Source organism: Glycine soja, chromosome 10, assembly GCF_004193775.1.
Source record: "Glycine soja cultivar W05 chromosome 10, ASM419377v2, whole genome shotgun sequence".
Taxonomy (NCBI): Eukaryota; Viridiplantae; Streptophyta; class Magnoliopsida; order Fabales; family Fabaceae; genus Glycine; species Glycine soja.
The window spans coordinates 27,906,495-27,917,265 of record NC_041011.1 but is presented as its reverse complement, the minus strand read 5'-3'; the positions used below and the strand labels follow the sequence as shown (position 1 = coordinate 27,917,265).

Here is a 10,771-nt window from a genome sequence, read left to right as displayed (position 1 = left end):
ATTGCCTAATGCTCTCTCAACAACTTTTGGGCAAACACTTGCAAATTTATTGAAGAGTTCATCCAGGAACTTCAATTGTAATATCTTTCTCTTAAAGAGAGAATTCTTCTTCTTCTTCTTCTTATTCAAAGAGATTGATTAAGGGACCGAGGGTCTCTTAAGTTGTAAGGATTCTTGAACACAAGGGAAGGGTTGTCCTTGTGTGATTCAGACTTTGCAAAAGGATTTTTACAAAGAGAGTGGAAAATCTCAAGTGGGTTGCTTGAGGACTGGACGTAAGCACGGGAAGTGACCGAACCAGTATAAATTGAGTTTGTATTTCTCTCTTCCCTTATCTCATTTATTTTATTGCAATCAATTTTGTCTTGCATGTTTAAAGAATGTTATTAAATTGATTGTTGCTTCTTCTTTTGAATTTTGAGCCTATCATTTAGAAGGGGATTAAAAGTTTGTTAGTGGGAAATTAATTCACCTCTTCTTAAGTTATTGAGGCCACTTGTCCAACATGTCAAATCTAGATTGAGATCAAGATTGGGAGAGGAGTGTTGCAGCCTTGTAGGGTGGAAGAGGATGTATGATGCTACTAGTGTAAGATTACAAGCAGGATGCCAAGCAGAGGTTCGTCGACTTGTGCTGTTAGTTCTTTTTTCTTTTCCACCAAGAACACTGTTTGTCTTTTCTTTTCTTGTGCACATATTTTGTCCTATGTAATTCTTTCATGGCAAACACGAGGCTTCAAATGCCATGGAAGCTTTTTATGTTTGCCTATGATTGCAACGGAAGACATCATTTTATTCTTTTTGTTTTGGTTGATTTCAATTTGTTTCTTTTTACGGAGTTTAAATGACTGGATTTTCCCATCTTTTGAACCAAATTGTATACGGATTTCCTATTGAACATCCTCTGGCTGAAAGCAGACCACTCCAGGAACTTCTTGGGCATTTTGTATTTGATTGCTTCCTAGTGTTACTTGTTGAATCCTAGTATTACTTTGATAGAATGACATTATTCTCTAGAACAAACAAACACACAAGATGAATTTCCTGATGCAGTCCACCACACAAGTCTACTCCGACAGGGAAAAGCCTTCTTCGACGGAGACGACAATGATGACGACTTCCCCCGCAGACGGCGCATTGTCTTTGGAGAGTCTCGTCTCTGACGACCCCTACACCCAAGTCGAGCACGTCGATGGATAGTTCGAGGGCAAAAACGGCACTCAAAGTTCCAAAAATGACCCATTTTGTCCAAGCAAGTGGATGTTTCCGAAGATGAAGGTGGAAGGTGGAGGTTTACAAAAGAGAAGATGAAGGTGAAGGTCGAAGAACATAAACCATAAGAAGCGGACCTTTTTTATTCATACTAGAGAGTTGCCCGTGCCGATGCACGTGCTAATTCTAATATTTGAGTATTGATAAATGTAAATTATTACTACATGTATAAAATTTTATAATTTTGTTAATTGTGATGATAATAATGTTAAAGTATCGGTAGAAAAAAAACATTAAATACAGTATGAATATGAAACTAACCTGATCCAATTGTAGATAGTTTTAGATGATATTGTTGTGATTATCATTACTAACATGTTGTTGTAGTGAATGAGAGGCTGCACAATGAACATAAATGAATGTATTGATTGCATATATAGATAAGATTTGTGAACGTTTAAAAATCCCAATTAGGATATTGCTAATATATACAATACTAACCTCAAAAGGGGTAAATTGATGTAAATATGCTTGAGCGGCTGTGACCTATTAACAAATTTGTAGCATTTCCCTTGTTTTTGTTCTCCTGCAACATAAAGAAATAAAGCTATTATATCAAATTTTATTGAGATTTAATCATAATGAAATTGCAAAAGAGTGTGCATGTTGAAACTAGTATAAGTAATGTTAAAGTAAAATACTTAGTGTATTGTAGTTCTCTAATTAGAAATTGATATGTTGAAAATGAAGTCAATTAGTAATGTTGTAGGTAGGAAATGTTAGTATGTGTTACTGTATAGTTTGATAGAAAATGAATCTGATTAATGATAATGCATATGTAACAATAAGAATTTGGGATGCATACCTTGTTTATAAGTTTGCAAATACTTCTTTGTATACTACATTAATGGTAGTATTTTTTGGAGTGTCTTCTTTATCATGAATAAAAATATGCAGTCCGTTGTTACTTTACATTCGTGAAAGTGCAACATATAGCTAACCATGGGAAAATACTAGGTTTGGTAAATGCTTCGGCACGGGCTAATAAAAATATTTGAGATTTGATAAATGTCAAATATTTTGATGATGCCAAAGAATCAAGAGTTAAGCAAATTCCAAAGATTCAAGAATCTAGTTTCAAGAATCAAGATCAAGATTTAAGACTCAAGATTCAAGAATCAAGAGAAGACTCAATCAAGATAAGTACTAAAAAAGTTTTTCAAAACATTGAGTAGTACAAGAAGTTTTCACAAAATCATTACCAAAGAGTTTTACTCTATGGTAATCGATTACCAGAAGGTAGTAATCGATTACCAGTGTTTTAAAACGTTAAGATTTCAAATTTCAAGAGTCACAACTTGTGTTTAAACATTTTCAAATCATTTTAAACTTGTGTAATCGATTACACAATACTTGTAATCAATTACCAGAGCTTCTAAACGTTTTGATTTTCAAAATTTAAACTAAGGAGTCACATCTATTGATGTGTAATCGATTACACCTTGATGGTAATCAATTCCCAGTAACTGATTTCAAAAAATAAATTTCCAAAAGTCACAATTCTTCAAGTGACTTGTTTCTGAAGATTTTTTCAAAAGTCACAACTTTTTAAGTGACTAGTTTTCAAAAGAGTCACAATTTTTAAGGTGACTAGTTTTAAAGAAATTGCCAAGAGTCACAAACTTTAACTAGAGTCATTAAGAGATTATAAATATGTGACCATGGCATGAATCTTTTAATCTATCTTTAATCAATCTTTCAATATCTTCTTTCATCTCTTTCAACACTTTACAGATCTTTCTAACTCATTTCTCTTCATCTTTCTAAAAGTTTTTGTTCAGTACTTTCTCTTTCAAGAAAAGTTCTTTGATAAAAAACTTGTGTTATTCTTTTTCATTCTCTTCTCCCTTTGCCAAAAGAATAGAAGAACTAACCGCCTGAATTCTTTTGTGTCTCCCTTCTCTCTTTCCAAAAGATTCAAAGACTAACCGCCTAAGAATTCTTTTGATTCTTCCCTTCCCCTTAAACAAAAGATCTCAAAGGACTAATCGCCTGAGATATCTTTTGTTTTCCCTTACAAAGATTCAAAGGACTAACCGCCTGAAAATTCTTTGTCCCAACACATTGGAGGGTACATCCTTTGTGGATCAGTTCAAGTGGAGGGTACATCCACTTGGTTTTTCAAAGAGAACAAGGGAGGGTACATCCCTTGTGGATCTTTGGCTTGTAAAGGATTTTACAAGGTTGAAAGAAATCTCAAGAACCGCAGGTTGCTTGGGGACTGGATGTAGGCACGGTTTGTGGCCGAACCAATATAAATCTTGTGTTTGTCTTCTTCTTCCCTACACTCTTTAATTTCCGCTGTGTACTTTTAATTATCGCTTTTACTTTTGGTTAAGTTTCTATTTCTGTTCTTTACTTTCTTAACTTAGTAGTAAAAGCCCAATTGAATCTAGTAACATTAAGAAGGATAGATTTTTAATTAGTCAAGGCACGTTCATAATTAATTCAATCCCCCCCCCCTTCTTAATTATTCTGAGGCCACTTGATCCAACAAAATGGACCTGTAATTAGGGGTCAAGGATACATAAGTGCTCAGCTTCTTTCTCGTTTCTTGTTCACGGCCAAAATGAAAACGGAAGTGCACTTTGGGTGAGTTGTCACAGGAGGAAAATGGAAATGGGATACTCGTCACAAAAGAGAATTTGAAATGGCGGTCTAACCCCAAATCCAGCGGTCACTTCAGCGCATACAAATAAAATTTTCTTGGAAACATACATGCATCGGTAACTGAAGGAAAAAAAATGCAAAAGACAAAAAGTAATAAATGTAGCATGACAGTGACGTTTTTGGGCGAGAAATAGGGTGCGTAATATTGCAACACGTAAGCACTGGTACGCCCACGTTAGCATTGTCAGGACCTTGTTTGTATAAGATAGATGATAACAAAAAAAAATTGATATGTAGTAGGTTCGGATAACCAAAGGCTAGCAACATTTAAATTTTAGGAGAGCCAAAAACGTATTTATTTCAAACTTTTTCATATTTAGAGGGATTGTGACACATTAGGAAAAACTAACAACCCATAAGAAAGATAATTTGTTTTATCACATCACATTTGAATTTTTTTAATAATAGCACATTTTAATTTGAATAAAAAAGAGACTTTTAATAAAAGAATAATTTTAAATTATTTATAAATACAACATAAGAAAAATTATTATGCAACTATAAGATTTTATTTTTAATTTTTACAGGCCCTTATGTTGTGGGTTTTGTGTGGTCGCACTTCAAAACAAGGCTCAGGACCAGCCTGAGATTGATCAAAGGAGAGCTCGGAAAAAGGCCAAAACATTACACATAATCAATCGAGGAAGAAGAAATGACAAGAGTTCGTTGGGTTTCATCGAACTTGTGAGAGTTTAGGCAAGTGCCATGGAATTTTTTTTTTTTTTTTTTGTTATAAGTGATTTTGGCGATTTAAAATCATCAAAAATCATGTTTTAATATTTAAATTAAAACTAAACTCTAATGGTTAAATTCTGTCACAAATTACAAATTCATTATCTTTTGTGACACTTAATGACAAGAGGAACTAAAAGAACATTTTTTATAAATAAGAACTAAAAAATCAAATTTAAATTTGGAGCACTAAAAACTAATTATTCAATTTGAAAGATGAAAAACATATTTAAACCATAATTTTAATGTGAGTACCCCATAATATGGCTCACATGCAAAGAAAATTATTCATCAATTGTCTTCCTTGAATGCTGCATAAGAAATTCACAAGCCCAAATAAGCGGAAAATAAGCTCTTCCCAATAGGATCACGGCGTGGTAAGAACATAAAGAAGAGAACAAAAACAGTAATAAGAACAGCGACAAGTTAAATTCTAAATTATAGCACACTTGAAATGTATCTCATGTGAAAAATCGGCCACAAGTTATTGAAGCTTAGAAACCAGTAACACTGTAACAGCACACCAATGCAAATATATTAGCTGACATGCACAAAGCACATCATATACTATATGAAACAGACCTACTTCCACATAGAAAAATAGAACCACAAATGCCTTAAGCAACAGTTTCAACAGCAGTTTCTGAAGGCTTGGTTTCAGGGTCAGCTGAGGCAACATGTGCAGCTTCTGGAGGCTTGTTTTCTGAGGCAACAGGTCCACTTTCTGAAGCCTTGTTATCATTCTCAGCTGAGGTAACAGGTGCAGTTTCAGAAGGCTTGTTTTCAGGTGGTTGTGCTTCATCCACCCAGAATGCCGTCTTCTTTCCGGATTTGGAAACGGCTTGCAGAACTTCGTCCGGCTGCACATTTCCTTTCACTGTCACCTTCTGCTCCTTCAGATCAATGTCAAATGACTCAACACCTATAAATATTAACACCATTATTTTGATATATGTATTTATTTTCTCAGAAAATGTTAGCAATTAGTATTTTATGTTAATAAGGGGATTCGAAACCATGACCATTATTTTGATATAACATTGCAATTTGGCGGAACTGCAAGCCATATTAAAATTAGACAAATATTTTCTTCTTCCATCAACAAAACCATAGAAGCAAATCAACTTTGAGACTTGTAGAATTCAATTATATACACTTTTAGCAATTGTTTCCAATTTTCCATTCAGATAAAGGAAATTGAAACCACAGTTATGGTTAGAGTTGGTGCTGATGTAGCATATTTTAGTGCCTATCTCCTTGCCAGGGAAATGTTATATGTTTAAATGGCATGCACAATGTCACAAATTAGAAAGTTGATACATTTCATAGATGGTAACGAAAATGGTGGCAGAAAAATTTTCCAGGATAAAGAATTTACAGAGTAATATAGTCAGGGAACATGATCTTTTTACGGGGAAAATTGAAGTTTCATTGAATTGGATTGTGACTCCATCAGAAAGAATCTTCTTCTATAAAGCTAAATCTAATAATGGACAGTGAGCAAAACTTTTGCATGGCATTCCATCCTAGAATAATACAAGTTCAAGAAAAGGTTATTTCCATCACCTTGTTGTGTTGTGTCACACAATACTTACTAAAATTGGAAGGTTTTGAAAATCTATGAAACATGTCTCAGACTTCAATGAAATGATCATATTAGATGTTAGATATTAAAATACAGATTAGAAACTATAACCCTTGAACCTACATGCAATTACTATGAAGATAAATTCAAGAAAATCAATGCAAAATCGTAAAGAGGGGTTATTCATAATACCCAACGGAAGATCACAGATTTTAAGTGGAATGTTACATTAATACACACAAGTTGAAACTAAGGACAGAAATATCAGACCAGCAACTTAAAATGAAGAAAAATAGAATCATTGATCACCTAAGGATGGCTTACAATGGCGGCTATAGAAGCTGCATCAAATTCAGACTACATTCAAAAGAAGTAGCCAGCCTTAACAGCCCTTGACTTGTGCAGGGTATTCTTGATTATGTCCGAAAGTTAATTGTGAACAGGAAAACCACTTAATCACCCAACAGAAAATGGCAAGAAGTTTAGGAGAAAAAGATATTAATTGGGACTTCGGGTGTTTAACATTACAAATGGCATTATACACAGATTTAAAGAAATTATACAAAGGAATGAAAAAAAACATCAAAATTAACAAAATAGCTTACAAACATTTAAAACCAAATAGTTATAATAATTAGAAATTTAGAATGTGAAGCATGCAGCATATTTTTTGATTGTGATAAAACTGACAGAAGCAAGGCACTACTTTGTCAATGGAATTGACAGAGAACACACAGGTTTGATCTGCATTTTTCCTAGTTTAATACTACTACAAAAAAATTCACATGTAAGATACTACATTGCTACAATTACTAGATCATTTTCATTTTGGATCTGATAGTAGAAATAGCTTGCAGGAATAGAAATACCTTCCATTTTTTCCAAAACCCTGTTTACAGCTCCAGCACACCCTTGACATGACATACCAACTTTGAGGACAACGGTCTGCAACCATAATGGGAAAATTCAGACTTAAGGAGCAGAGAAAAGCATTAAATAATCATCTTAACCCCAACATCACCCATATATAAAAGAAACAAATTCTTAATTAAAATTTAATGTGAACTATAATCAATTTTCAAAGGGTACGAAATGCAAGATGAAGAAGAAGAGACCAAAGCAGGGAATCAGACACAAAAGTAGGGACAACAAGAGATTAATATACTATCATCTTTTAACTGTTGCTGTTAAAGTGAGATTCTAATGAACTTGATGTATCTGACATTAAACTAGATTTTGAAGGTTCAGATATAATAACACAGAAAACAGGAACTAGGTACGTGGAGTCATATTCAAAGACAATAAGAATCAACTGAAATCCATTCCAGTAAACTAAACAAAAAACAAAATGACAGCTTTTAATATTAGGGGACCATAATATAAGACTTTTAACAAATAAGGAAGGACAAGCTATTACTTTCTTACTATTAAATTAGATTTGAGGTTCTAATAATTAGTTTGTTTCCAAGCAATAATGTTGAATTCTATATCAAGCAATCATATTGTTTATTGGAGCAAATCATTGGGAAGAAAAAAAAAAAAAAGAGAGATAAGGATATCAGATATGTTAAATTAAATAAAACCGTTCAGGACAAGCTCTTCAACCATTGATAGAGTAACTGAAGATCGATAAAAAAAATTAATTCATATGCACAAAACAACTGAAACCACTTTCAACTTTATCCCTTCAGAACCCAAAGCAAGTATTGATCTGCTACTTCATAGAAGGATTCTTATGAGCAGATGTTTAACTTTCTCAAATAAGCTAATTGAAACTCAAAATTCCAAACCCAATAATTACTAGCACTTCATTTTAGGATTCTCAACCAAAAACATTAAAAGCTTTGAAATGAAATCCTATTTTTTCAAGAATTAAATTTCATGGGCAATCATATTCCAAACAAAAGATTCCATCTTTACCAATATATACAGCAATAAAATCACTCTTCCGACCTAATTCTCAAAGCTATCTAAATTAGTAATTATCACGAACAAAAAAAGGTACCAACAAAATCCTAATATCCCAACTCAGAAACTCATCAAGTAAAGCACAAACACCTGGAACAAAGAACCATATCAAGCAATAATAATAATAATAATAATAATAATAAACCCCGAAACTAAATGATTGAGCAAAAGAAAACTGCGTGAAGAGCAAAAGGCAAGAATAAAAACAGAAAGGGGTATGAGGACCTGAGAAGACATGGTTATGTGTATGGAAGAAAGTGAAGAAACAAAGAAGGAATAAAAATATATTCCAAACTGGTTCTTTGTAATGGAATATAGAGGGTTGTGGTGAATGGTGAAGGGTGTGTAAGGGTGGTGTCTTTATAGCCAAACCAAACCCCCCGTAGTGAGGGTGCGTGTGGTGCAAGACAGAACAGTAGGATTCTGCAAAGAGGGCAATTTGGTGGGCCATTGTAGATTAGTAAATATTATTCTTGTTATTTTTTACGTTTGATTTTCATTCTTGGTCCAAATCTAACGTTTTATCAAGGTTTTTGGTATTACTTTAACTTGCCTAACGTTTTCTTTTTTCTTTTTTTTCCCTTTTCCCTAATTTGCTCCACATATAATGCATCGTATGAAAAGAATTTGGGATAAATTATTGTCTATCATCTAATATTTTTATTTATTATGTTTTAAAGAGACTTTTATGATTTAAAAGTTATATATGAGAGTGATAGATTAAAAGAGAGAATAGATTAAAAAAAATACCTAAAAACATTCTGGTGGAAGAAATATTCCTAAGAATGTTGTCATTGAAGAATAGTTTCCAAAAGTATTATTTTTCAAAATAACTATTTTAATTTATATAAAGAGAAGATTATGTGTATTTTATTTTAAAAATATCGACATATAAGGACTAATAAAATAATCTAACAAAATTTACGTGAAAATCTTTCTCACGTAGGATGGCAACGTTTTTCAGGTACAACTTTTGAGAGATAATCCTAGAATCGAAATATAAAAGCTTTGGAGTGCGCCTAATGGAATGTAATGTTAGTAGATTCAACTTTTTCTTTTTTTGGTAAAAGGTGATATATAGAAAGAGAGTCACCTCCAATTCATAGGATTACATTACGCATTTAATCAACTGCGCCAGAGCAATATGAGATTTCTTTCAAGAAAGTTGTCCACCGATTAAGTGAACTTTTAGTGGTATAAGAAAAAGTCGAATATAATCGACATTTATAAAGAGGGTAAGTTGATTCTAAATTTTGATCACCTGTGATCCACATTGCAGATTCAACTTTATCATCAAGATATATAATTTTTTATCCTTAGGGATTCAACATGATGATATTAGTGGGATGACAACACTCATTATATTCAATTAAGTTAAACCAATTAGAATTTTCTATTCCAATAATTAATATGTACTTGTTAGTGCTGGTCTTCAAGACCCAGTAAGTCTCCACGAAAAAGACGAGCTCAAGAAGAAAGGATAAGAGAGAGAGAGAGAGAGATAGAAGGGATGCGAAAGGTGTTTGTTATTGCTTGTGTCTATTAGCGTGATTTACATCCTTTAGTAGTTGGTTACAATGGCATCGTTCGTAACGACTATAACGGTATCCTAATTGCTAGGTAGTTATTCGTTGGAGCTTGGAGATTCGAAGCTATTCTTCCCATGCATGGCTTAGGTCTGCAACACGTAATCCTTCAAACGTGTGGGGATGTTAACTTGCCTCTTGGGCTTTGCTGTTTGAAACTCTTTTCTGCTATCCTCACTGCTGGATGTATCAGTACTAATATTATAAGATAATTATATTAGCTATTTATTATTAGTGAGTTTTATTTTATGTGATCAAATTAAGTGAGCTCGTTAGATAACCAAATCAAATGATATGAACTTAAATGAGCATATGTCAGTGACCCATTAGGGGATAATGGGAATCCTCTTAGGTTAACATATTATAAGAAGACACTATGGTCCCCAATATACCGAACCGTCACATATAGTTTCTCTTCTCTCCATCTGAAGAGTTACGAAGGTCCTGTTAAGGAATAAGGTTCCGGTTGAGGAAGAACCATGAAACCACCGGTTCCCTACGGATTCAGATTTTGCTGTGTTTGTTGATTAATTATTATGGATCCAGGTATTCCTAAAACTCTTCCTGATAATCTAATGTAATGTGTTTTTGGTGGTTATTAGTATTTTATAAAGATCCCCTAAAATTCCAACAAGTGGTATTAGAGTCACCATTATTATTTGATTATTGGGATTTAAAGTTATTTGATTCTAATTATACCTGGATTGCTTTGGTTATATGAACCCAAGTTTTTTTTTTGGAACAACACATTAATTGTTGGTAAATTGGATATTTGATTTAAATTCGGGTGTATTTTGTTTTTTTAACATCGGTATTTGGATTTGTGAACGGCTTCTCTTCATGGCTATTGTTCATAATATATATATATATATAAAAGGAAGTTTTTTGTGCATTTGGTTTTTTTTTTATTTGTTATTTTTTTTTGTTAAAAAAAAGGAGGGGGAAAGTTATATAAGGGA

At 33.0% G+C, this 10,771-nt stretch overlaps 1 protein-coding gene across 1 annotated transcript; it reads right to left on the bottom strand.

Annotated features, from left to right (window-relative positions):
• Window positions 1–5,080: 5,080 nt before the first annotated feature.
• On the bottom strand, window positions 5,081–8,606 carry LOC114372422 (copper transport protein ATX1-like). The gene is made up of 3 exons (XM_028329961.1): window positions 8,452–8,606; window positions 7,128–7,203; window positions 5,081–5,595 (listed from the first exon to the last, which is right to left on the bottom strand). The coding sequence occupies exons 1-3, from the start codon at window positions 8,461–8,463 to the stop codon at window positions 5,291–5,293; spliced, it is 393 nt and encodes a 130-aa protein (XP_028185762.1). The 5' UTR covers window positions 8,464–8,606; the 3' UTR covers window positions 5,081–5,290.
• Between the last annotated feature and the right edge of the window lie 2,165 nt (window positions 8,607–10,771).